The sequence below is a fragment of the Heloderma suspectum genome, chromosome 7 (genome assembly GCF_057233095.1).
Source record: "Heloderma suspectum isolate Gila_16-S chromosome 7, 16-S_ref, whole genome shotgun sequence".
NCBI lineage: Eukaryota > Metazoa > Chordata > Lepidosauria > Squamata > Helodermatidae > Heloderma > Heloderma suspectum.
This window is the reverse complement of record NC_139464.1, coordinates 102,494,597-102,522,432: the sequence shown is the minus strand read 5'-3', so window position 1 is coordinate 102,522,432 and position 27,836 is coordinate 102,494,597. Positions and strand designations below refer to the sequence as shown.

The 27,836-nt window shown below is 40.8% G+C and overlaps 1 protein-coding gene across 2 annotated transcripts in view; it reads left to right on the top strand.

The window, feature by feature from the left end:
- KIF21A (kinesin family member 21A) overlaps positions 1–27,539 on the top strand; it is a 140,346-nt gene extending 112,807 nt beyond the window's left edge. Inside the window, exons 28-37 of one of the 2 annotated variants that reach the window (XM_084811009.1) lie at positions 5,642–5,752; positions 6,258–6,386; positions 7,862–7,900; positions 12,048–12,184; positions 16,626–16,806; positions 18,033–18,197; positions 19,407–19,524; positions 20,823–20,993; positions 21,702–21,901; positions 25,894–27,539. In XM_084811009.1, coding sequence (XP_084667135.1) covers positions 5,642–5,752; positions 6,258–6,386; positions 7,862–7,900; positions 12,048–12,184; positions 16,626–16,806; positions 18,033–18,197; positions 19,407–19,524; positions 20,823–20,993; positions 21,702–21,901; positions 25,894–25,987 — 1,345 coding nt within the window. In that variant the 3' untranslated portion in view covers positions 25,988–27,539. The remainder of the gene's footprint in view (positions 1–5,641; positions 5,753–6,257; positions 6,387–7,861; positions 7,901–12,047; positions 12,185–16,625; positions 16,807–18,032; positions 18,198–19,406; positions 19,525–20,822; positions 20,994–21,701; positions 21,902–25,893) is intronic. The other variant, XM_084811008.1, reaches the window with a different exon arrangement.
- Positions 27,540–27,836: the final 297 nt, after the last annotated feature.

Sequence of the window (27,836 nt, the reverse complement as noted above, 5' to 3'; positions counted from 1 at the left end):
CCAAACACGGAATGTATTTTTAATGCTAATGATATTAGTTAATTAAAGTTCATGGCATCAGTTAGACTACTGTAGCAGTTAGCATTTTTATTTCACCAGGAATTTTATTCCTATGACACGCACTGAACTTACTGTAAATTGGCACTGATATAACCACATAGGTGGAATATACTTGGGAAATGTATCTAAATTTGTTGTGTTTCTCTTTAAATTGCTTATAAATACAAGCACTAATGTATGTGTGTAATTTCCTGGATTAACCTACCTACTGCAATAAAATTATTTTCTCATAGCTGCTCAGCAATTCTAATAATTTAACGTTTTTCATGCATGTTGCTTGTGGCAGTAGAAATAAGCAATAAAATACTCCTGACAGGCACTCTGTTAATAGTCTTGGCTTCAACACTTTTGCAAGCACTCTCTGAAAAAATGCTTTTGACAGCATAAATAGTAGTTAGCATAGGCTGAGAACCTGCTGTTTTGCAATGTTCTTGGAACTTCAAGATATAACAAAAAAAGGAAATGTTTGGCATGGAATCCAGGATCCAGGTAATTTTTTTTCCTGTAGTTTCTAAAGCATTTGTTCATAGCAGATAATTGCAAATAAAGCAAAACCATTACATACATTTTGCAAGTGAATGTACTGGTTCACTGTGTTCCAGTGCAAAGCTTGTTTCCATTTATCTCATCCTCACTGGCATCAGGAGGCTTTTCTGCAGTGATGGGGGCCTTGGGCAAGTCAGTATATTTCTGCCTCAGTGTCTCAGCTGTAATATGGACATAATAACTCCTGCTTACCTTACGTGTACAGCAGCCCTCTTGATCTTGTCTCATGGCCCTTAACATCTACTGGGAGCTGTCAGAGTGTCTGTCTCCTTAGGAAGGGAATTTTCAAAGCCTCTAGCTCAGCTTCATGAGGCAACTCCTGCTAGCCTTGAGAATTATAAGCATGTCCAGGTTCCTTCAGATCTCTGGCTCCTGCCACTCAAACCTAGTGGCTACTGGGAGCTGTCAGAGTGTCTCGTGAGGCTGAACATTCTGAGAGCCTCCAAATTATGAAAGTGTTAACTCTCAGTATTCCATGTTGGGGGGTGTTCCATGTTGGGAGGTGACTTCAAGTGCCCCTCATGAGGAGGCCTCTTCCAGTTCAAGATTATGGCTGCTCAAGAGACAGGGTGTTGTTCAGAGCATTCCATTTAAAAAGCAGCATCAGTGGGAAGTCATTTAAGAAATATCACTTGTGTTTGCACTTGTGTGGTGGTGGACATTATAATGCTTGAAGGTGAAATATAGATCTGTAAACACAATGGTTCCATTCAGACACAACAGCAAACTATGATTATGAGAGTGAGCAGGCACTGGTGTTGGTTGCACATGCTTTCCCCTGTCCTTTCTCCTCTGTGAGTGAGAGGAGGAGATAGAAGCTTCTTCTCATGGTTTGCAGCAAACCACAGTTTCCAGTTTCGTCAGAATGTGGGAAACTGTAGTTTGTGCATATCATAGTTTGTACGCAAACTAGATATCAAACTGGACCACAATTCTTAGTGTTCAGACAAAAATAGGAAACTGTTGCAAACCATGAATGGAAACTTCTTATCTTCTCCCCTTGCCCACAAAGGTGGGAGAACGAGGGGAGGGAGTGTGTGAGGCCATGGCTCATTCCTACTTACTTCTGATCCTCTAAACCAGTTTGGAAGATTTTATGAATGTAGACATTGTGGACCTGTGCTAGGGACTTGACCATTCACAGCTTTTTAATATCTATCCATCACAGTGAACTCATGTGTTGGCTGCAAGTCACTGGCATTTGTCATTTGCATTTACCTGCATATTTACAAACCTGCATATCTTTTCAAAGAATAATGTCCATCATGAAAAGTGTCAGAAACTAGTGATGATCTTGATGTTCATAATTATCTGATTCTCAATACAGATGTCAGGGTCATAATGCAGAGATGTATTACAAATAGAGTGTAATTTCCCCAAGAAGTTCTTCTCTGGATCAGAATGTAAAATGAGGTTCTGCACAGGTACAACCAGTGAGTTTTCAAGCAGTCCTCAAATTTTTATTTATTTTCTCCAAGTCCTGAATACTAATCATAGTTGAGAAAAAGGTTGGTTTTTCAGGGCACAAAGGAGCTGTGTAGTCCATGAGATCTTGGCACAGGACACCACTCAGATATTATCTGTAAGCCATCCCTCTAGCCCAACTTTTCCAAGCTAGTGCCCTTCAGATGTGTTGGACTTCAACTCCCATAATTCCCACCCAGCATGGCCCTTGCCACCAGCTTGGGGAAGCCGGCCCTGACTACTCAGAAAGGCTGCTCTAGTTCATGTGCCTGCAGCATTAAAAATAAGTCATGAGAGACTTTTGTACAGCTTTTTCTATGATTAAAATAGATGAAACTTTGAGGGGCAGGTGAAAATTCAATGGAAAATGTAGGTACTTTTTGATGAGAACTGTGAAAGCAAATCTTTAAAAGTACAGCAACATTAGAAACCAGGCAGAACTCTCCCATAATCACTGAGCTTTTTTCCCCCTGAGTGTGTTTGTAAATATTGAGCCAGTTCCCAATTAAAACAAGGGAATTTGCCCATCCCTCTCAGAAACACATCTGCCACAGAAGAAAGACATCTACCATGTAAAGGGTGAAGCGGCCCTTAATGCTCATTTAAGGGCTTGTGCACTCTGACAATTTGTCATGGATCATTAACAATTTGACACACTTGTAAACTGGATTGATTTGCACTAATAGGACCTGGGAATTTGAGTATTGCTTCTCTGAAAATGGAACTGTTTTGAAGAGGTCAATCTTCCTTCCCAGCTTCAACAATTTAAAAAAAATGTAGGTAGAAAATCCACAGACTGGATGTAACAGACATCAGTGTATGAAGTCTATGGGACAAACTACACATGACATTGCAACTTTCAACATAAATTTATTTTTGTAAAAGCAGCCTTGAGGGGTGTTGATTGAGGGTCTGGAGTGGGGATTGGGAGGGGGGATCTAACCCTTTCCCCCTGAACTGCTGCCCTGTTCCAAATCGCCATCACCGCCCCAGAGCAGGTACTAGCCAGAGGGGAAAACTTGTGCCCCTTTCATGATTAATGGCAGCTTGGGGAAAGGGTTAGACACCTCCCTCCCCCTCCAGGTCATCTCACACTGCTGCCCTGATACAAACTGGGGGAGGGGCATGACTGCTTTTACAAAAAGAAAATTACACTGTGGATTCAAAACATTGAACTCCAACATGACCTGAAATTTGGCCTTATACCCATATTTCTTTTTTGCTCCACCCTTTATTCCTGTTTAGAAAGTGGGGTTCACTTGTTTTCTTTATACCTTGTACAAGCTTACTAGATGAACCTCAGTAACTCCCCATTATGACGAAAAATAAATATAACAATGGATGCCTGTAAGAAGTGTAATGGCACAAAGGTACTAAAAACAGGAAATGAGTAACGGGGAAGGGAGATGCAAGGATGATCAGTCATGGAGACCAGGCCTTATCTATGCATCTCTAAAGAAACCTAGCTGTTCCACTGCAATCCAGTGTGTGCAGATGCCTTATGTGCTTCTTAAGGGCCTAACTAGAAGTGACTTGCACGCCTCCATGATTTTCATCAAAACTGTAATGGAGGAGAAATTTAATCCTTCCCTCCCCAGGCGCAGTCCTGATAGAAAATGGCCCTGACCCAGTGAAGTAGGAAGAATGGTACCATTGGTGCCAAAAGGAGCAGTTTTCTCCAATGCTAAATGCTGTGCTGGGGAAAGGGGTATTTTCCTCAGGAGCACAGCTATGGAGGGAAGGAATAAACCTCTCCTCCCTGCATGCTGTTGTGCCAATGAAAATTCTCCCCCTGCCCCTCTTGCCAGGTATTAATGTTTTTAAAATCTCTGGCATGATTGTTAAGTAATGTCTAGTTTGCCCTTGAAAGAAACTTGATGTATGTGATCCACAGGAAACATGGCTGGGAAAACCTGGGCAGCAATCTAGAGGAGCAGGCCATGCTGTCCATTGCATCCTACTTCCCCACCCCTGCATTTTTTCACATCAGCTGCATATTCACACTTGGGAATCGCAGCCATTATCTCTTGATCTGTATTTACTGAATAAAGGGCACAATCCTATGCATGTTTAGACAGAAAAAGGCCTACAACTCCCAGCATGCCCCAGCCAGTTGTAGGCCTTTTTCTGTCTAAACATCCATAGGATTGTGCCCTAAATTTAGCTGTATTTGGGTATGTACTTTTGGTTCCTGTTTTGACAATTACGTTGATAAAAACACTTAGGAGCAGGCAACCTGGTACCCTCCAGATATTTTTGGACTACAACTTCCATCAGCCCCAGCCAGAATTGACTATGAGATTATGGCATCCAGAACATCTTAAGGGTACCCAGTTGCCTACCCCTGAACCTAGGTCTTGTCCTGGATATGCTTCCTTGTACTTGCATATTATAGGTGTGAACACATAAGTAGATGCAGCGGAAACTGTGGCCAGAGTTCTTAGACCTAGCTCTTCCTCAGGTGGGAAAACACTGTGTTTGGGCTGTACTACTCAGGCTGCGGTTGGGGGCTCACAGGACTGGATGCTTTTCCATAGAAAGAAAACATTAAAAACGAGATGTCATAAAGAAGACTAGGTTAGAAGGTTTTCTGACATGGCGGGAGGGATTCTCCCATTGCAGCCTGAATGACAGGTCCACCACTTCAGCAAGAGCTAGTCACAGTGCTCAAAGTACTATGCATGGCCTCAAGCATGCAAAGTGTTTGTCCATTTCTTTTTAACTTCATGCTCAAATTGGAGACTGGTGTCAGGGGGCATCTTAACCCATTCTTCCTGGTTGGTTTTCCTCCTCGTGCTAGCCTTCCACAAACTGCTTTTAGCCCTGTGAGGACTAAGCAAGAGAATCTGTTATTCCCCAACGAAGCCAAAAATAGTGGGGAGGGGATTTGGTGCACCCTCCCTGCTCCCCACAAGCTGTTCTTCTCTTGGAGATTGCAGTCTGGGCTTTAGGGAAAAGGGGGGGGGCAAGACATAATGTAGCAGGGAGTGGGGATGATGCATGGTGTCATTTGTAGTCTGAGCCTTGGAAAGATTGGACTTGCATATGATGAAAATCTGCAGCATTCCTACAGCAAGACTTTCATATCAACCAGTGTCTCCGCAAACATAATGCTTTTCAGTAGACTCAGTTTACACATTCAGATATCAAGTGACGTACAATACATATATCAGGAGTGGACAAACTGGCCTCCCATGTGTTTTGGACTACAGTTCCCATCAGCCCTAGCCAGCATAGCCAATGGTGAGAGTTGTAGCCCAAAATATCTGGAGGGCCACAAGTTGCCCATCCCTGGCATATATGCTCTTGAGTTGTAGCTAAATATACACAATACTTCAACTGAAATCTTGTGACTGAGTTGATATGTAGAAATATGAAAACTGGGTCTGTGATGGCATGAGCTTCAAGTCGTCAAGGGAAGAATGTATACCTACTCCAATACATGTCTGTTTGTCATTTGCCTCTGTCATTGTATGGAACTGGTGCTTAGGGGCATTTTAAAAGGGAAGATCATATATAACTAAAACAAATAACCAAATGCTCTAAGACAGCCAATCTTTCGTTGTCTCAGATCTAGGCAGTCATCTCTGACAGAAAAGAAAATTCCAGAACCCTCACCTTTATCAAAGAGAAAAACCTATGAGAAATCTCCAGATAAACCAAAGGCAAAAGAACAAAAACAGTAAGATACTTTTTTTAAAAGTAATTTTGTCTTTGCTGTGCAACAAATAATGAAAGTAATGCTGTTTCATTTAAGAAGGCTCCTTTTGTTGTAGCAAAATATTTCTTTACCTGACTTAATGCCACACTGAAAACTGGTGTGGAAACTTTATTAATATTTAATCATTTTTAAATGGTCCTCAGTGTCTTCGACAGGCTTAAGCCTATTGCTTTTCATCCTTGAACTGCCCTTCATTTTACATAGCCTTTTTATAAGCTTAAAAACTTTTTAAAAATGTTTGAATATACTGCCATCTTGTGTCCAGCAGTATTTGATTACTGTATAAGGGTTATATATTTATGTTCTGCCAGGGGAGCATGCAAACTGCATTTCTTGGTTAAGCAAACAGGCACCAATGAGTTGTTCCGAGGCATGTTTCATTAATTTACTCTCTCTAACAATTTCATTTACCTTTTAATTTTATTTTAATAGAAGAGGCTTTTAATGTTCAATTTTTTTCTTGTAGCTCAGATTCTGGAACCTCAGAGGCTAGTCTGTCACCTCCTTCCTCCCCACCAAGCCGGCCCCGTAATGAACTGAATGTTTTTAGCCGTCTTACTGTTTCTCAGGGAAACACATCAGTTCAGCAGGATAAGTAAGTCACAAAGGAAAGACCCAAAGTGCCACAATGTGGATGTGCCCAAAGCACGCATGAGCCTGAAACATACCTTCAAAATGTTGATAGTCTGGCTGTTTCGTGCCAGAGATGAAAACAGAATTTTTATTTCTCTTATGTCTTCCCTTATCCCAAACCAGCTTTTTGAAATGACATGGAATTGCCATAGTTCCACAAATACTTATTTCCTGCTGAAACATATTTGTCGTGCTTATGTAACTTCTGTTCCCCCTAATCTATGAATGATCTGTTTATCCATGTTATGTTCTTAAGTCATGGGAGCACCTCTATGAGTTGCTGTGCTTTTGAGCAATGCAATGTCAGTATTTATACAATTAGGGCCTAACTACACAAATGGATTTATAGGCAATCAGTGCTCTGGTTCACCAACAAGCCACACGGTGGAGTAACAGAATGATAGGACTAGGGGAAACCTCAATACTGCTAGCTTTGTTAAGTATTCTTTTTTAATGTGACGACAAGTTTGAGTTGATCCAGAATCTTTATTGCAAGATTGCTGAACTTGAAGTGCTACCAAATTGTGCTTAACTCTTAGCTTGTGATTGTAGTATTGTAGGCTGATTGCTCTTTTCTCTTGTTGCTGGTCTTTCTGCTATTTTTATCTAATGTCCCCCCCCCCCCCCCGCAATCTGCAGTTACTTTATATGTCCCTAACAATTGCTTGCAAGCCTTCAAGTAGTTTAAGCCCATCCTTGTAGTCATTGTATGCCAGCTAAAAGTCGTAGTATTTCTTTAGGCGTAACTGATTGGATATAATGGCATTTAAGGTATTTGGATTAAGGTATTGGATATAATGGCATTTAAGCTTTGATAATTGTAACCTGAAATCAAAACCAAACTCCTCAGCATGTTTGATTTGCTATGAAAATGAAGGATGCTGTATCCTTAATGATTAAAGGTGTACTTAAGCTGTATTTTAAATCTGGGTGATTTTTTAAAATGATTGCAAATTGAAGAGCAAAATCACAACTTGATTCAGAAAACAAACAAACAAGGTGGTTAACTACTTTGCTTTAAGCGAGATAATAAAAATTTTGAACATGGTTCCAAAGCAGATAATAGCACCCTTAGATTTTTTTTCCTTTTTAATAATGCATGTACAAATTAACAAAAAGACGAGAGGCCACGTTGCAGCCGTTTTATTAGTTTTTTTCCATGGACTTCTATAAGAATGAGTAAGGAAGCTGGAAATGGCTTGCACAAGTCCCTAACTATGATATAAACAATTTTTTTTGTCTGGAGAAACAAAATATTTTCAGCGTATTCCCCAGTATTACTAAACCTGGTAAGGCCAGTTTGGGTGCTATCTGCAAACTGGCTTTGCTTCCTTATGTAGCAATGCTGTTGTTCGTTCGTTTAGTTTTTCTTAATGGAATCTTTACTCTGCTGATGCCTGTATTCTTTCTCCGTAATCCCACCACTGTTCATTGTAGGTCTGATGAAAGTGATTCCTCTCTCTCGGAGGTACACAGGTATACTCTCTCTTCCTCCTTTCCATCTTCTGGACTCTTTGTGATATGCTTAATACATTTGCTGCAGTTTTTAAGTTGACTAACTTTCTTCTGCATGGCTTTTTAAAAAATGCAATGTCCTCACAGACATTCATGCATTCCTTGCGTCATTTTAAAAAAAAATTTAATGGAAGGAAGCATAAAGTATTTGTTTTGGGGTTTTTGTTTGTCCAGCATGTGCACTTTTTAAATAAATTCTGAGGGCAAAGCTTCTCTGGATGGTGTTTTTGGTTTTGTTTTTCAAGCACATCTCTCTTTTTTTCTTTTTTTACCCATGACCTTGGAGTTGATTGGTTGATATTTTTTTATTGTCCTCAATCTGCTTTATTGATAGCGAAAAGCTATGTTGAACTGTGTGGTAAAGTCAGTGTTTTGGTTATACACCTTTATTGTGCCCTTGTTCACAATAGTTCTTGTATCCTAAAGATGCACATTCTATTAGATCTGAGAGGAAATCTCTTTCATTGGAAGTCAGCAAATAAGAATGATTACACTAGCATTTTTCATTCCTAAATCTTAAGCATTGGGCAAGGATAACTAGTTTTCCCCACATTATAAAAAAGGAGAGCAGGATGTAACAAAAATAAAAGCAGCTTATAAATGATCATAGGGTAAATTAAAGAAAGGATGAGAGAGTTCTGTTCCTTATTAACCGGTATTTAGGTTATGCGTTCATTCAGACTTATGCAGAATCAACCAGATCTAGTCATCTTTTTTCCTAGTTTTGTTATTCACATGGAGCTTACTCTGCCTGCAGCTGCTTCTCCATTCATTTTAGCTGAGGATGTAGGTCCATGTGTACATCTCTTGGCAGGTACATATCTGCTCCTTCTCTTTGAATGAATAGAGCAGCCCAAGTGCTCAAAACATCTGGGCACGCATTTGAGAGCATACAGTTTTCTCTGGAGTGTAGAGAATGTCAGCCGAGCAGCTATTGCTGCTTCATTGCGTCACATAGTTTAGACTTTTACTCCTCTCTCCAGTGCAGTCATTGGCAGGGGAGCTTTACAAAAAATAAAAACATTCATTACAAATCAGTCAGCCAACTTAATAAGATGCCCTTTTGAAGGATTTCTTTCATCCTCTGCTATGCTACCTGAAACTTCTATTGAAATGTTTCACTCTTGTCTTTTTGATGGTACATGGTTTTCACTATGCATGATCAATCCACTTTAGTTCTTTGTCCCCTTAAAGAACAGCAACACTCAACTGTTGGATTGGGAGGAATCCAAGTCAGGAATCCTGGCTTGGATTCGTGCATTGAGCAGGGGGTTGGACTCGATGGCCTTGTAGGCCCCTTCCAGCCCTACTATTCTATCTATGAACTTTCAACTGGTGTTTACTGTATCTGAAATGTCCGAATTTGAAAGAGATTGGGAGTCCATTTTTTTCACTACTTAAATAATAACATGTGTAAGGAATATCTGAAACTAGGTCCAGTTTTTATTGACTGCCACATCAATTTTAGAAGAATAAATGCTCCCCATACTTTCCACAACTTTACTTTGAATATCCCTTTCTTGGAAGAATAATTTCAATTGTATTTCTTAAATCATCCATTTCCTTGGTTTTACTATCCATTTCTTTATGTCTTGGAATTCAATTTAATTCCTTTTCCTCTTCACTGCATTTTGTACTATGTGTCCATGGGCTGGATCCAGATTTAATCATACTTTGAATAGACCCATTGAAATTAATGGGACTTAAGTTAGTCATGATGACTTACTTACATAAGGCCCATTGATTTCAGTGGGTCTGCTCTAAGTATGACTAAAACTGGATCCAACCCAATAAATTTTAACCTAAAGCTTACCTTCTTGTCACTGAAGTTGGTTTTTCCTGTACCTTTCAGTAGCTGTAGAGAGCAAATCTTCAGTAACAGCTCTTGGACTATTCTAAGACAATGCATGCCTCTTTCTAAATTCTACATAGCAAAAGCTCACTTTCTGCATAGGATAAGCCCCCAAGCAAAGGTGGTCATGCTATAGAGATGGGTCCGCAGGCTACATTTCCCAAAACGTTGGCTCTATCAGTCCTGAGGAAACATTTCTTCAGCAAAGCTTTTCCTGAACCACCTACATTTCATTTCACCTATGTCTCTTCTACTACGTGACTCTCCAGTGCCCAATCCTCAGTGTTCTTTGGGTCATTACCTGACTTTTCCCTGCTCCTGCATTATCTACCTAATGTATAACTATTAAGCTCTCTGGGCATGGGGCTGTATCATTTCCATGTTTGCACTGAATAGGAGAAATCACTCCCTAGGCCATTTTACAAATACAAATCCCTGCCATTCTTTTAGGGTGCGGTCCTAACCATGGTTAGACAGAAAAAATAATGGCTGGCTGGGGCATGTTGGGAGTTGTAGGACTTAAGATTGAACCCTGAATCGGTTATTCAAAACTTAGCTTGTATCTTACATTCTAAATCCTTTATTATCCTAGATAGACGAGAGAGAATTCAAAAGATATCCATGTCCTCCTTAAGCAGTTTAATATAGCAGTTTTTATCCATGGCTTTACTGTGGTCACATCTGTCATGAATGCAATGCTTTTGTTAGTGGAACCCAAAGTGACATATTGAATTAAAGTCAGTTTAGTTCTTCTAACTTAAATCAGTCTAAACAAAAATTTATATTAAAGTCCTCGCAATGCAATTTTATCACTTCAGTTTCCTGTGGAGAACCATTTGTCTGACATTGCCTCCATGTGAGAGCATGCCAGCTTTCAGTCATTCACTCTGATATGGAAAGATTATCCATATATGCACTTATTTCTCATTTATCTACTACCCAAGGCAACGTACAAAAACCTAAACAATACAATAAAGTCCATCATTAAAACCACAACGATTTCAACCAATAACGCCACAATAAAACCAGTACAGAGATGTGAAGGGCCAAAACAAAACAATAATTTTAAAAAATTGGTTTTCCCATTTTTTTTCTGGCTCTTCACAGCTCTTAGTAAAAAATCTGTAGCAGCAGCAACTTTTAGAACAGCCAGTCTTTGTTCCAGTGTAAACTCCACAACCCCCAAAACTATTAAAAGCCAGGGAAGGCCTCCTTAAATGGGAAGTTCTTCACCTGGTGACAGAAATCAATGGCAGTGATGGCCAGACTACTACTTAGCAGGGAATTCCAAGCATAGGCACCCTGACAGAAAGGGCCATACTCGTTACTGGTGGAGGCTGGTGGCTCCAATATCAGCGAGGCGGTGGATCTGTTCCGGCTTTCAGTTGGAACCAGTCAGAGTTCTAAAGGAGCTATCCAAGGTGATTCACTACCCCACTGACATTAGAGTTACCAGCCTGCACTGCTCCTTACTGTAGAAAATTCCATCTTGGCAAATAATGGAATCTGGAGTAGGACTTCACCAGCAAATCATAGGGAACAGGATGAGAAGAAATGGGAGAATGTGCTCCCTCCTCTAGCAATTTTTCAAACAAATGACTCCGCAGGAAATTGAAGTGCTGAAGTCATCACATAGCTTCTTAATCACCCACTCAAATATGGTTGTACAAATCAGTTGTAAAACACCTTGCAAGAGGAGCATGAAGCAGCTGAAACAGAGCGTTCCGGGGGGCGTTCCGGGGTGAGGAGGGCAGAAATGCCTGTACGACACATCCTATGTGTTGTACGGCAGCCTCCTCCCCTGCTCTGCCCTCCCGCAGCTAGACAGCTGAAAGTGGCTGTCTAGCCAAAAATGCAGGGCAGGAGGAGCGCGGAGGGAACGATCCCCTCCATGCTTCTCCTGCCTTGCATTGGATAGGCAGTCGCCTCCGAGTTCAGAGGCCGCCGCCTATCTACAGAGGATTGCACCCTTAGTCTGCTAGTACAATTATCAGGGTTGGCCTCACCATTGGGACTGGTGGTTGAGATGTCCCTTGTAATGGGAGTGAAGTACGTGTGAACTTGTGCTCTGCTGTGGGTGGACAGTAGAACATATTATTGGTCTGTGATTATGCAAACACATTTCCCTGCTTGATCTACAGCTTCATGTAATATTTCCAAGAAATCAAGGACAGTGCGGGGCAGGGGATGACAACAGTGAAATATAATGGCTTTGCCATAAGAACTAATCCAAAATTCTTCTGTTTCCTTACATAGGGGTATAATCAACCCATTCTCTTCTTTGAAATGTGTCCGATCTTCCCCAGTTCAATGTATCCATGTTGCTGAAGGTCATACGAAGGCTGTGCTTTGTGCTGATTCTACTGATGATCTCCTCTTCACTGGATCAAAAGGTTTGGCATGTCTCTTGTTGGTATATGCAGCTTTCTGGATAGTCGTCATATGCTGATGAGGCTAACAAAGGAGAAACAGAGTTCTCTAAGATGTTATATTTACATGCTATATTTACCATACGAAGAGCTGCTGGCTGCCTTTCTCCATCTGTATCTCCATGGTCTTTTGAAGATAAGTATCTCTTCAGGGTACTTATTGTGCATTCATTGTTCCCCACTCATAGTTGTTTACGGGTTATGACCCTCCAGTTTTGCTTCTGTGTCTAAAGAGTACATTCTGCGAATTGTTTTTAGAGCTGTTCTGCTATACCACAGTGCCACCTAGAGTTATGTAGCAGTGGGAAAAGAAATGCTCTTCGTGTAGTGCTCAGAGCTCAGTTCTGTGACAAAACTGAAAATAGATACAGTGGATTAACAGACTATTAACAGCTGATTAACAGCCTTGTGCAGAAAAGCTCCATGTATCTCTCTACTTAGCAGCTAATTTGCTCTGCTCATCCCTCCACCCCCACCCATGCAATTCATAAGAAAACCTGGCTGCTAAGGGCCAAAGCAGACATTATGTTAAGTGCAGGGTCCACAATATGGATCAGGCTTTAATCTTTCTCCCCACTATAGTCCTGATCTGGATCAGGGCCCCTGCACCTGCAGTTTATAGTGCCAAATAGCAATCTATTTGCTTTAATGAATCACTATTTGGCACTGTATATATTGTAAATGCAGAGGCTCTGATCTGGATTGGGACTGCTGTGTGCTGGTGAGAGTTAAAGCCCCCCTACCCCCATGCTAGGGTCCCAATATGCATTGCGGCCCTGTGCTTACAGAACAGTCAGGAAGAACAAACAGCGTAGCTGCTTGTTACCTCTTAAAAGTAATGTCTGCTTTGACCCTAAGAAGGGAGACAAACAGTGGGTGCTTCTACTCTCATGTAGTAAGTGAAACATAGGTGGAGCATAAGGAGTAAAATGACTTAGAGTGAAATTCTATGCATGTTTAGACAGAGAAAAAGAACTACAGTTTCCAGCATTTCCCAGCCAGCTTTGCTGGCTGGGGCATGCTGGGAGTTGTAGGACCTTTTTCCATCTAAACATGCATAGGATTGTGTCTTTAAGCTGGTTACATGTGGTATGCATTTTTGTCTAGATAATTTCACTTTCCCTACCTTGTAAGGTTAGGAAGAAATAACTTCTTTGCATGAGAGATTCTGCCTTTGAAGACTATATTCACACATGCATGCTTCTCATTTGATGACTGCAACATCAGCTGCATGTGTGAATGAGCTGTTACAGATCAAATGCTATAGATTTTATATTGCCTCTCATCTCCTCAAACATGGCACTTTTCAATGATGTTAGTTCACACATATAGTTTAATCATCAAGTTTTGAATAAGCAAGTGATGTGCGTACATGAACCGACTCTTAAGTAGAAGGTAGTGACAGGACAGATTTATGTATGTACGTATGTATGTACGTATGTGTTTACTTATTTAAAACATTTCTTGGCCGTCTTTCAGGGCAGAAGCCCTCCCAAGGTGGCTCACAGCAGTAAAACACATAAAAATAGTTAAAATATTAAAAACGATAAAAACAATAAAAACAACAATAAAGCCAACAATAAAAGCAGCAGCAACAACGGCAATAACAGCAACAACAGCAGTCATATCACGAGAAGGCCAAAGTAAAATAATATGTTTTCAAAGGCCTTCTTAAAAGTCCGCAATGATGGAGCATGGCGGACCTCCGATGGCAACTTGTTCCAAAGCTGTGGGGGTTTTGAGTGGGTTGGGGGCATGGAAAGGTAAAGAAGGAAGATTAGGAGTGGTGGCAAACTATAGCATATATGCTTCTCAAATGCCAGTGGCAAATGGCAAAGTGAAAGTTAATAATCTTCATAAAACTGGAATTAAAAAGTGAGTGTCTCTAAGCCTTCAATAAGTCTTCTCTGCATGTTACAATTTTAACAGTATATGTTGTGGACCCACATTTTATACCCAATAAAATGATTAATTACTCCACATCTCTTTTATCCATACTGTAGATGAGGTTTAAAAAGGAAGACATGTAGATATTTTCAGCATCAGAGAGCACAATATCTAATATTGTCCATAATATAATACAGGCTTCCCCGACCTGGCACCCCCCAGATCTGTTGGACTGCAGCTCCCATAACACCCCACCAGCAGCAGCTGGCAAAGGCATGCTGGTTGGGGATGATGGGAATTGTAGTCCAGTATATCTGGAGGGTGCCAGATTGAGAAAGGCTGATGCAATGAGCGAAGTGGCTGACTTTCCCTTCATCCTCCCCCCTCCTTTTCTTCTCCTTTGCCTTATTTAAATGCAGTGTTAAAAATAAGTTTCATACACACAGGAAATTAGGGGAACATATTCAGGTAATGTAAATATTAACATTCAGCAAAAATTGGTTGTTTCCCACCTGGCTGTATATATATATTTAGAAACGTAAATATGAAGCTAGAACAGTGGAATGATGCTTGATAAATTTGTGAACTTATATAGCCTTGTATAAACCTTTGACAACTGTTTTTATAGTACAACATGGGAGCTAAAAGTATTAAACTACTCTTTAAGAAATAGCTAGAGCTACAAAATTAACTCCATTTTGTTTATTATGGTGTTTAAACTACTGATTTAGTCCTTTAAGGCTAGGGTTTGTCAAAACACTATTTAAAGGGGGGGGGCATTTGAAACGGTGTGTGTTTAATTCATATTGGTTTCTCAAAAATCTCATTCTAAAGCGCTGAAGGGTTGCTGTCAAACTATCTGTTCTACTCATGCTTTGCTTTCTTCTATGGCAGGGGTGCACAACCTTTTTGTCCATGTGATGCTGGCTCAGGGGTCACCCCCCCCACCCCATCCTGATGGCTCTTTCCTCACTGCTAGCAGTGGCGGGGAAAAGATCTCTTGGGGAGGGAGTGGAGAGTACAGGCAGTGGGGAAATTGGAGGTGGTGGTGGGAAACTGGCAGTGATGGAGAGGATTCAGGACACCCTTGGGGGTCCACTGTAAAGACCTTGGAGGGCTGCAGGTTGTGCACTCCTGTTCTGTGGAATGGTGAGGGATTTGAAGTTTTTTTTTAAAGGCCCTAGCTTAGTGCTGTAATTAAATGGCATTTTTGAGGTCTGTGAAACTGACAGCAGTTTTCACTATGTACTACCCAGATGCGCAACTTCCTCACACTTCTGGTTGTTATGTTGCTGCTGCAGTGCTTGAAGGGAAGCTTCTTGCAACTAAGATCTACAAGTTTCTGATGTGTAGATCCAGCTTGTGAATCTTAGCACTGTTTCCATCAAAATCAATGAGAGTCTTGTCATTGAATTCACCAATGTACCTTTTCATTAGACTAGTTTTTATTGATAAGAATGTGCAAGCTCTCAAATTTGACAGAGTAATAAGCTGTGCTCTAAAGTGGAGTGGATAAAGGTGAATATTGAAACTTGATCTAGACAAGACAGAGTTGCTCATTGTGCATGATCCCAATTACCACTGAAGTGCTGGAGATACCAGTCGTAAATAGTCATACTCCTCCAGAAGGAACAGGTGTGTAGTCTGAGAATACCTGGGATCCTCCTCCTTGCTGTGCAGGTCATAGCAGTGGCCAGGAGCATGTTTTATTTGTCTGATTTACCAGCTCCACCTTTTCCTGGGACACAGGTGTTCAGATACTGTGTTGCATGCCCTGGTAACCTTTCAACAAACTATTGTAATACACTCTTCATGGGGATTTCTTGAAGAATTTCATAATCTACAGTTGCTGAAACTTCAGGCTGGAAAATTCAGCACAAAATCACGCAGCAAGAATACTGAATGGAAACATACATTACAATCATATCACACCTGTATTGTACCATCTTTACTGGCTTCTGGTTCGTTTCCAGGCCCAGTTCATAAAGTGCTAGTTTAAACTATAAAGCCCATCATAGCTTGGGCCACAGTGGAGGACTGCTTCTTCCCATATATTTCTGCCATGCGCTGTTCTGAATGCCCTTGCATACCGAGGTGTAGTAAGTGGCTGCTTTTGAGCGATCCTTCTCCGCAGTCGCCCCCCAGTTATGGAATGCTCATCCTAGAGAGGTCCATTTGAGGTCCTCATGTTTTTTTGTCCCCAAACACCTTTTTATTCTTGCAGGGCTTCTTAAACTGTTGCCCATCCTTGCTGCTTAGTCTGCATCTTAAAGTGCTTTTATTTCTCTGAAACATTTTAGATCTTTTAGTGGTTGCTTGTCAATTATGTTTTGGTCTCTGCTGGGTTTAAATGGATTTATTGGATTTTTATTTCGTGTTTTATTTGTATTTATGGAAGTTGCCCTGAGAACAATTTGTTATAGGGCAACTAATAAAGCAGATAAATAGATCTCTATATTGCACAGAGTAATGCGGTATTATTCACTTTTTTATTTGTTATTCTTGTCCTTTTTTTTAGATCGCACTTGTAAAGTATGGAATTTGGTAACGGGACAGGAAATAATGTCTCTGGGTGGTCACCCCAACAATGTTGTATCTGTAAAGTACTGTAATTATACTAGCTTGGTCTTCACAATCTCGACATCTTATATTAAGGTGTGGGACATCCGTGATTCCGCTAAGTGTATTCGGACACTAACGTAAGTTGGAACTTTTAGAGGCAAAAATTTGATCTTGAAATTTGACTTAGATTTTGCAATAAGCAGTGTGGGACCTGTAGTTAATGAAAACCACCCTGCCTAAAACCCAGCTACTTGTTTCCATTCATTTGAATGCAAAACCCATTGAATTGGCAATTGGAAGACTAACTGTAAGATTTGTAGGCTAAGAGAAATTACAGTGCCCAATGGTGCAGGGCTTGGGAAGGGAGCAGGAAAACTGTGTGCTGCTGTTGCTGTTTCAGATGTCCCCAGTCCAGTGGGCATTTAATAAAGAACTAGGTGAGCTGTAAATTTGTTGTTGTTCAGTCGTTCAGTCGTGTCCGACTATATAAATAAAGGTAATGGGCTTAGATGAAGAGCTCCATGTGAAAGAGACTGAAACAGAGAGTGTGAGTTAGTAGGAAGAGAAGCATTTTCCTTCTCAGCAAATTCTGGTTTTGTTCTGTAATAGGAGTCGAGGAGAGCTTCCTGAGTCAGACAGTGGATCCAGCTGTCTTGTGATTGCCTCTCCAAAGCCACAGGCAGAGAGAGCTTTCTTATCCCTACTACGTGCTGTCTTTTTAACCAGAGATGCCAGGAGTAAACCTGGCACCACAAAGCATATTGTGTACCACGGAGCTCTGGACCTTCTGCCTCAAATGCAACGGAAGCTGAACTTGCATTTTATTCCACATACTGACTTCTTTCAGCATGGCATGCTGACATGCATCCTGCTCATGTGAAATGTCTTGATCCATGTACAGACAGACAGTTTGTCCAGTTTTAAAAGTCTTGATATTTGGAGACATCTGAGAATGGGCTGATTATCCACACATGGGTTTTGCTGTAAAAGTAACTAGGAAAGTCAGTATATAATGGATAAATACTGGTCAGATTTGTGCATTGAATTCTCCCTTGTATTCTTATACCTGAAGGGCTCCCCATCTGTTTCCTTTCCCACAGTTACTTGTTTAGAATATTTGGGATAGCATGAGGAATACATATACAAATGGGGTATAAATAAATATATTACAATTTTCACTTGTAAAGCATTTTGAAGCTTTGCATTGAAAGCTAAAAACTCAGTGTCCACAAACTGTCCCATCATTTGTCCACAGTCAGCATGAAATGTGCTTGTGAGATTGATGGGATTACTGATTCGCTCCCCCCCACCCCAATTACAGAATTGTATGTAACTTTTCCTCTTGTTTCCCTGTACAATAAAGGTCTTCAGGCCAGGCAATGCCAGGTGATGTTTGCTCTGGAAGTACGAATAGAACAGTGACAATTCCAGCTGGAGAGAACCAGATCAATCAGATAGCCCTAAATCCAACAGGCACTTTTCTGTATGCGGCTGCAGGAAATGCAGTGAGAATGTGGGATCTGAAGAGGTAAAGCTTGCCAAATTATTACTGAGGATGCAAAGATGCAGTTGAGCCATTGTGTCTAGAAGCTTCTGTGGCTCCTGCTTGTACTCTAGGAACTCCCCATTTGGCAACTGTGCCATGAGTAGCAATATTTCTTGGCAGGGTTGAGAGTGCAGGGATTCTACACCGGTATGGAGACCTTGAGGCACCATCTACAGGTCCTCATTATATGTTTGCAGTATGAGAACTAGTGCATCATGGTTTCTTCCCATGCCTTTCTGTTTATGTGAGAAGCTCTGAGCCATGTGGGAGGAGTCCATGCGGTGTTTCCTCCCTATACTGGTATCACCCCTCTTGGGAGCTGGAGCACTGTTGACATGGAGAGGAGCTGCACTGCAAATGTAACACGAGATGGGTCCCAGATGCTGCTGCGGATGTTCCACAGTGATGTCTAAAGATTTCTGTGGATCTGCAGACTTGAGTCCTCTAGCCCTCCTATTTTTAACTGTAAATTTGGTGTGTGAAATTGTGCATCCTCAAATTGGGGTTTGCGGGGAGGGGCTGCTGACCTCTATTGTAAATCTACTCAAAGGGGTTGGGGGGTGGGTGAGACGTGCAGATGGCCCAATCAGGCCACAAAGCATGACACAAATTTGGAAAACATCCCACAACTAGAATTTCCAACCTTATATTTACAGCTATACCTGATTGCTACACAATATTAAATGACTTTCTAATGTGGTCAGAAAAATAAATACATGCCAGGAAAGTTCAGAAGCAGGAAGAAATGGAAATATAAATTTTAAGCTAGTCTGGGTAGTATCCAACGGTGTCCCAGCGTAGTGCTGGTGGTTTGCCACTGAAATTCAGTGGCATGGCAGCAAAAAGGGGTGGTATTTCTGCTGCTGCATCACTGAATTTTGGTAGCAAATCACCATTTTTTCCCATTGCACTAGCAAGTGCTAGTTACATTGCACAAGTGTTAGCTTATGCTAGCCCAACATAATTAGCGCAAGCACTGGGACAACACTGTACTACCCATTGTCTCAAACTGCTGCTTCCAATGCATAACTCCCACTTACATCCCATATAACTATCTGCAGGGATCAAATTCTGATATCCAGTACACCGCTGAAAAAATCATTTGGGTCGATGCTCTTTTTTCCTTGAAATATTTAGAGCCAGAGTTCTTTTATACCTGAGTAACTCTTTCTATGTCTACTCTTCTTCTAGGTTTCAGTCTACTGGAAAACTAACTGGTCACTTGGGCCCTGTTATGTGCCTTACAGTAGACCGCATTTCCAATGGGCAAGATCTCATCATTACTGGTTCAAAGGACCATTATATAAAGGTACTGACCCAGTTTGCACATAACAGTGGCAAATTGTGGGTTAAACAACCCACAGTTAATCTACAATTAGTAGTTAGGTTAACTGTGGGTTGATTAACCCATGATTAACCTATAGCGTCCAGGTTTGAACATCACATAGCAACCCTCGATCGGCCCGATCAGGAGTTGAATATTCAGAAAGGCTGCGGAACATGCCTGCCATGTGCCGCAGCAAATCCTGGAACAGTTCTGTCTCTCCTGTGTGTTTGTCGTAGTAGTAATAAGTCAGGCTTCAAGAATGGACTATGGTTCCCTTTTCCCCCTTTCTGTCCTTACAAGATTTAGAAAGATACCGTGCAATCCTATGCATGGATAGGACTGTGCTATTAGAATCTTTATGTAAAATCTTTACAGTTTTAGGGCTAGTCAGACTGTCATTCTTTGGAGCTCACCTGTGCGTGAAAAATATCAATCCCCTACTTAAGTCCACATCTTCAGGCGCTTTGCTAGCATTTTGTTTTTATGTTGGAAAGTAAAATAAGTGGATTCTCTGCTGGTGTAAGCTTTCACTCTTTACTTAATAAATCATACTCTTTTCTCCGGGTAGTTTTTAAACCATTTCCTAAACATTAGCAACACACTCCTATGCTTGTATACTCAGAAGTAAGGCACGCTGAGGTCAGTGGGATTTACTTCCAGGTATATGTATATGGATGGCAGCCTAAATTCAGTATTTGCTGTTGGTTTCTTTTAGAATTATTCAAAACATTACTTTTGGCTTCTCATTAACTCCGATATGCAGACGTTATAACTTTTATGTTGCATAATTACCACATGAACAAGCAGTGGCAAATCATCTTGTAATCTTCCACGGGTATACTTTGGTTTATTCAGAGTAATTGTGTGGGTGTTTTTTTAATCTGCTTATTATATAATGGTTGTTATCTCTTGGCTGTTCTTATAAAATGAGAAACTAAAAGAAAAATGCCACAATTGGTTTTCTGCACGATAATCTAACTTCCATTCCTTGTGATACTATGGACCTGAGACGGTGATAGTAATGGCATTGTTTATCTGGAAAACATTGAGATGGAGAGAGAATATCAATAAATCTGTTCTGGATTATATATTTCAGATTCATTGGGCTCCATGTTTTATTGAATGCACATATTTTTATAATCAGTTAGTGCTTGCTGCTGCCGCACTATCCCAAAGCTTTTAATAATGGAGTATCTTGGATAGTATTACCTGATTTATTGTTCTGTTAAGGGCTGGCAAGATCATTCTGCGGATACTAAAACGTATTGCAACTATTCCAGATGTTTGACGTAACTGAAGGAGCTCTTGGAACCGTAAGCCCTACACACAACTTCGAACCTCCTCATTATGATGGCATTGAAGCACTTACTATTATGGGAGACAACCTTTTCAGTGGATCCAGAGATAATGGGATTAAAAAGTGGGACTTGGCTCAAAAAGACCTCATACAGGTAGTGCTAAAAACCATGTTGGATATTCAAGTATACAGCCTCCACAAAACAGAGCTACTGGCTAGTTGTCAAAAATTAAAACTCTTCAGATAGTCAAAATCTTTTAAGTTTCATTTTGGCAACAACAACAAAAGGTGTTGGAATGTACAAAGGGATTTGCATCTAGAAAACTAATGTGAGGACCCGAGAGCGTTGAGTATTTCACATTTGAGTTTCATAAGTGAACATCGTTGACGCAGCCTGTGAAGTGTCACCATCCACCATATTCATGAATATGACATACACGTTATTCAAATTTATACACCTAAATGTGCCAATTACCCTCTGGGTAATCTCATATAGACATGGTTTGCATGTAACAACAGTGAAGAATGTGGATTAAATATGGGTTGCTGTTGAATTGTAGGTTGTCGGTATGTGCAAACCCTGCACATGGGTTGTTAACCATGAACAAGCCAAAGTTCACAACCCAACAACAAACTATGAGTCCTCTTCCTGGGTTGTTTGTAGTTAACAACCCATAGATAAATCACAATGCAAGGTTCTCATATAATGACAACCCACGATTCAAAGACAACCCATACTCTGGGTTGTCGATATGTGTGAACCAGGCCAAAGTTTTCAGAGCCAAACTAGTTGCCTATCCCTGATTAGAGATGTTGTTTTTCTCAGCCTGATTTTGTGATTTTTGACAACCTGTCTTTTCAGCAAGTTCCTAATGCGCACAAGGATTGGGTCTGTGCTCTTGGCCTAGTGCCCGGTTCCCCTGTGCTTCTCAGTGGTTGTCGTGGAGGAATCCTGAAGCTCTGGAATGTCGATACATTTGCACCAATAGGTGAACTGAAAGGGCATGACAGTCCTATCAATGCCATCTGCACCAACTCCAGCCAGATTTTTACTGCATCAGAGTAAGTTATTTTAATGCTCTTTTCAGGGACTTCATTTCTGGAATGAATTTTGAGCATTCCAGTTCATTTAAAACACTGATAGTTTAAAAAAAAATCTTTATTGATTTTTACCAAATAATTATAAGCTTTATGACAAAATACAAAAGCACAACAAAAGGTTATAACATATATATTGCATGTTTGCTGATACCTGTTATTATACATTTATCTAATCTCCAGGATGACAATACAGGTAAGTATTAATTCATAGAATCATAGCATCATAGAATAGTAGGATTGGAAGGGGCCTACAAGGCCATCGAGTCCAACCCCTTGCTCAGTGCAGGAATCTAAGTCAGAGCATCTCTGACAGATAGCTGTCCAGCCTTGTCTTGAATGCCTCCAGTGTGGCAGAGCCCACTACTTCCCTAGGGAATTAGTTCCATTGTCATATTGCTCTAACAGTCAGGACGTTTTTCCTGATGTTCAGCCAGAACCTGGCTTCCTGTAACTTGAGCCCATGATTCCGTGTCCTGCACTCTGGGATGATCGAGAAGAGATCCTGGCCTTCCTCTCTGTGACAACCTTTCAAGGACTTGAAGAGCACTCTCATATCTCCCATCAATCTTCTCTTCTCAAGGCTAAACATGCCCAGTTCTTTCAGTCTGTCTTCATAGGGCTTTGTTTCCAGTCCCCTGATCATCTTTGTTGCCCTCCTCTGAACCCTCTCCAGTTTGTCTGCATCATTCTTAAAATGTGGTGCCCACAACTGGACACAGTACTCCAGATGAGGCCTAACCAGTGCTGAGTAGAGGGGAACTAGTACTTCCTGGGATTTGGAAGCTATGCTTCTATGAATGCAGCCCAAAAGAGCATTGGCCTTTTTTGCAGCCACATCACATTGTTGTCTCATCTTCAGCTGGTGATCGACAACAATCCCAAGATCCTTCTCGCTTGTAGTGTTGTTGAGCCACATCTTGTAACTGTGCATTTGGTTTCTTTTTCCTAGGTGCAGAACTTGGCATTTATCCCTATGAAATTTCATTCTGTTGTTTTCTGCCCAGCGCTCCAGTCTATCAAGATCACTTTGAATGTTGTTTCTGTCTTCCAAAGTATTAGCTATCCCACCCAATTTTGTGTTAGGTCAGCATTTGATCAGCATTCCCTGCACCTCCTCCTCCAAGTCATTAATATAAATGTTGAAGAGCACAGGGCCCAGGACTGAGCCCTGTGGTACCCCGCTTGTTACCTCTCCCCCGTTTGAGAAGATCCCATTAATAAGCACTTTATGAGTTCAATTCTGTAGCCAACTGTGGATCCACCGGATCATTGTTTCATCTAGCCCACTTTGAGCTAGTTTTCTCAGGATATCATGGGGCACTTTGTCGAAAGCTTTGCTGATGTCAAGGTATATTATGTCCACAGCATTCCCACAGTCCACAAGGGAGGTTACCTGATCCAAAAATGAGATCAGATTCGTCTGGCAGGATTTATTTTTGGCAAATCCACGTTGGCTTCGAGTAATCACTGCATGATTTTCAAGGTGCTTACAGATGGATTGCTTTATCATCTGCTCCAGAATTTTCCCAGGGATTGATGTCAGACTGACTGGTCTGTAGTTCCCACGTTCCTCCTTTTTACCCTTTTTGAAGATAGGGACAACATTAGCCCTCCTCCAGTCATCTGGCACTTCACCTGACCTCCATGAGTTCTCAAAGATAATTGAGGCACCCCTCCCCCCAGCATGCCTTACAGCATGCTTTTGCAATAAGTGCAGAAATTCAAAGGGCTTCTTGTCAGCTTTGTGGGTCATCAGCTATCTGGGTTAATTTTCCCACTCATTTATTGTCACAGTTGACCCCCAAGCTATAAAAACGTGTAAAAGATTCTCCCCTAACTTTTGCTAGCTTCTGCATCGACCCAAGGTAGCTGAAATAGGGATGTGTTAACCATTCATTATTATTATTTTGTTCACACCTCTAGGAAGTTTTGAGTTAAAGAAAAAATGCTTCAGTAAGGTTTCAGGGATCTGTGAGATATACATCTCATTAAGGTTTTTAATTATTCAATTGTGGTCTATTCGACACCAGTATCACATTAGCAAAGTGATGGGGTGGGGGGTTGTTTTCTGTTCATTGTTGCATATGGAGAGGTGTGTTTTGTATTGCTGCCTTCTTCTGTACACTATTTATGTGGGAAGAGAACTATAAAAATAGGTACATGAATAAAAGAAGTGTGTATGTGCAGCAGATCAGTGTCATGTTAGGCAAGTTTGTGATGTAGTCATTTGACTGTAGCAAGTAAACATTCATTTATCAAATGGAAGTAAGCACTGTATACGAAGTATTTTAACATGATGAAAGATCAGTATATTCAACACCAACAGTAGCATGATGCCTTTATTAGGACCAACTAAATGTCAAAGAGATAAGCAGGCTTCCAAGGACCCCAAAACTCTTCTGAAAAATAATAATTCTGGTGAACTCAGAAGTTTACTCCCTGATGTGTGTTGTTTTACTTGATCCTAATAAATGTATCATGACGCTATTCTGGTTGGATTTCCCCCCCCCTAATGGACAACAGGGCTACATGCAATTTGCATCAATATATTGAAGCTGAGGTTACTACAGTGTAACCCATACTGAACCTGATTCTAATGAAATTCAATAAAAAATTAAGTTTGGTTAATTACTTCCAGGCAAACAAGTTGGGAACATTTTTTTTTTAAAATAAAGAGTTGTTTGGTCTCCCCCTTCCCTTCTCCACAACATGTGTGTACACTCGCAGTTCTTCAGTGTGCTAAAGTTATAAAATATAGCATTGATATATGTGGATGGGGGTTAGTAATACTTCATGTGGGCTAGAACATTTTATAGATTTATTTAGAAAGTTCGGATTCAGTGTTTTTTGCTACATTTTTAATGGCCTTTTGTGACAATTTCAAGAAAATTCACTGTTCCACATGGTGGGCCATGCACAGGAAATGTTCACCTCATTGTAACATTTGTTCTTTAGTTAAAGAAGCCGCCCTATAGTGGATGTATACAACGCTTGCCCTGTTTCCATGTCATACTAAAGTCAGTGGGACTCCAGTGCTTAAGGGAGCAATCCTATGGGGATAGGCAGCTGCCTCTGAACTCGGAGGCGACTGCCTATCCGATGCAAGGCGCACAGCATGCGGAGGAGATCTCTTCCACACTCCGGCTGCCTGCATTTGCAGCTAGACAGCCGATTTCAGCTGTCTAGCTGCGGGACCTCGGAGTGGGGCAGGGGCGGATGACACATAGGAAGCGTTGTATCAGCACTTTTGCACTCCCTGCCCGCCCCTGGGAACGCCCCCTTTTGCCCCACTCTGCACTGCTCTTACGAGCCGGGAACCTGGGGACATTCCATGCCACCTACAAGGTGGCAGGGGAGGGGGTGGAGAGGTGGTTCCCGGAAACGGACCAATCCTATGGCAGTCTAGCCGCTGTGTAGCAGCCATAGGATTGCACCCCGACTCTTGTTTTCATATGCAGTTGATTTAGGCAAATGAGGGACTTAGGCAATCTTATCCTAACTTTCTCTGGATTCTGTTTTTTGTCGGGAGAAGTCCTACTGGTCATCTCTAGTGATTGTACTTTATGGACAAATTTAGAATCATACAGGTTATCCCCTGTTTTTATGTAAGAAAACATTACAGTGATTTGGAATTAGGTACCTGCCTTTTGAACCAAGCTGAGAGAACCTCTCTTTCGGCATGCCTCTCAGTCTGCTTCATATGTTCCATAGTGGTGAAATTGGTAATGGATAACATACGTGGTCAGTGCAGTGGAACATATTTTAGAATCTCTGCTCTGGCTGAGGTATCAAATCTCAAACCTCACTTCTAGAGATCACCTGCTCAAGGAAAGGGTCCAGGGGAGAAAAATGCTTGGTTTTTAATTTAAGGGTATATAAACTGAAAAACAGCTTTTCTCTGCTTCTTTCTTCATCCATGTTCATGTATTTGATTGTTTAAACATGTTTTACAGTGATCGAACTGTGAGAATCTGGAAAGTTCCAAACAGTCTAGATGGACAGAACTCAGACCCTGGTGATGCAAGTGAAGATGTTGCCAGTAATTAAACAGGAATTGCAGGGCTGGACATCTCAAGCCATGGTGATAGACTGTGCTCTTACTGCAAGCTGTTTTGCATTTAGTAGACAAATTCTAGCAGCAGAAAGGAAAAAACTGGAAGATACAGCTCAACTCTACTGTTAAGTGTGTTGTGTTCTGCTAAAACTGCTGCCCTTAAGAACTGCCCCTGTGTACTGTATTTAAAACCCTAGTCTGTTGGTTATATATACATGCTTGCCTCACATATAATGGCTGAATTTGTGTGCATATATAAGCCTTGTAAGTTAAACAAACTGGAAGTCTGTTGGCTTGAATGGCAGCCTCAAAAACTGTAACTTAGAATATGAAAGTGCCCTGTGTACCTCACTCTCTGACCCTTCGGTTCAGCCGAACTTCACTTCACGGTCGTATGGAATGTGCTGGTATATCTATAGTCTCATTTCCCAAGCCTTTAAGTTAGCAGAAGAGAATTGGAGCAGAGGGGTGTGGGGGGTAAAGGTTTACTTATGTTTTGCTGCTGTAAGAAACGTTAAGACTGGAATCTCAGTAAACTGAAACAGATACTGCCCTGAATGTGTCATGCTAACAGTGAATGTCATATGACCTGCATTAATTGTTAGTATATATTCTTGTTGACCAAAGTTGTGCAGTTATGCCTACTCTGTGCTCAGGACTAGAACTAAAATGCTGTTGAATTGTTAACATTTTATTAGTGCTTTGCCTACCACAGTATTCTTACAGAAGTATCTTAATCTATTTTTCTTATGGACCTCTTTCTATCATCTCACACTTTTTGTTTTATTTTTTTAAAAAAGGCAAGGTGTCCTTTCTTTTAATCTGATTTGATATGCTGCTAAATATATTTTAAATATGTTTGTGAACCTTGGCAGTTACTTAAAAGAACTGTACCACCTGTGTCAACGAAGGCTGTGTAAATACATGGGTTGTAAAGACAGACTATATTAACATTGTGCCTGTATGAGAATTTTTAAAATGCTCTAGAGTGTGGATATTGAGTGAGAGGGTTGTATAATTTATCCAGCTTTTCAGGTCATTGATTTGTAAATTCAGCAAGTTTTAAACATCTATAATAGACTTCGAAACAGTGTTTCATTGTGTTGTTGCATTTGCTGGCAGAGAATATGAGCTTGTAAATGTACAGCTTGAGGTAGTTGATGCTTAAATTAAAAACACACACACAACTGAACATAAACTGTTTGATTGCCACTGGTTTTGTTTGGCCCACTACAGAAGGAAAAACTGGTGTTCTCAGAGGCCCCAAACTCCACAGGCCCCAAATACAAAGAGTGTGTGTGTATGGTTTTCTAATGCAACTCAACAGCATTCCAACAAAAAAAAGTACATATATATGCCTTAGTTTCTCTTGATATTCTTTGTTAATACATATAATCCTCCTAACTAAGGATCAAGGCCTAGCAGTTAATACTAATTTGTTAATACAAATAATCCTTCTAATTAAGGATCATACGCCTAATTTTATTATATTGTTCATAAGCTAGAAATCGATAACATAGGCCAGGAAATATATCTTTGCTCTTTAAAAAAAAAAATAAAAATGGAATTTTATTTTGAAGTAAAGATAAAAATACAGGCAACGGGAAGGAAGAACACACACAATACAACATGATTACAAATTGAGGAAACTAATTGGTTTTAGACCTTAGTATGTCATGGGTAAGTTGTAGGGAAATAAGAGTAAAACAGCCTAAAGAGAAGCTTGACTGGAGTGTGGTCAGAAGCTTGAAGGGCTTCCACATAGGAGATAAATGGACACAATGGTGCCATAAAACTTAACAACAAAAAAAGAAGGATTCCTGCCTTGCTGCACTTGCTAAG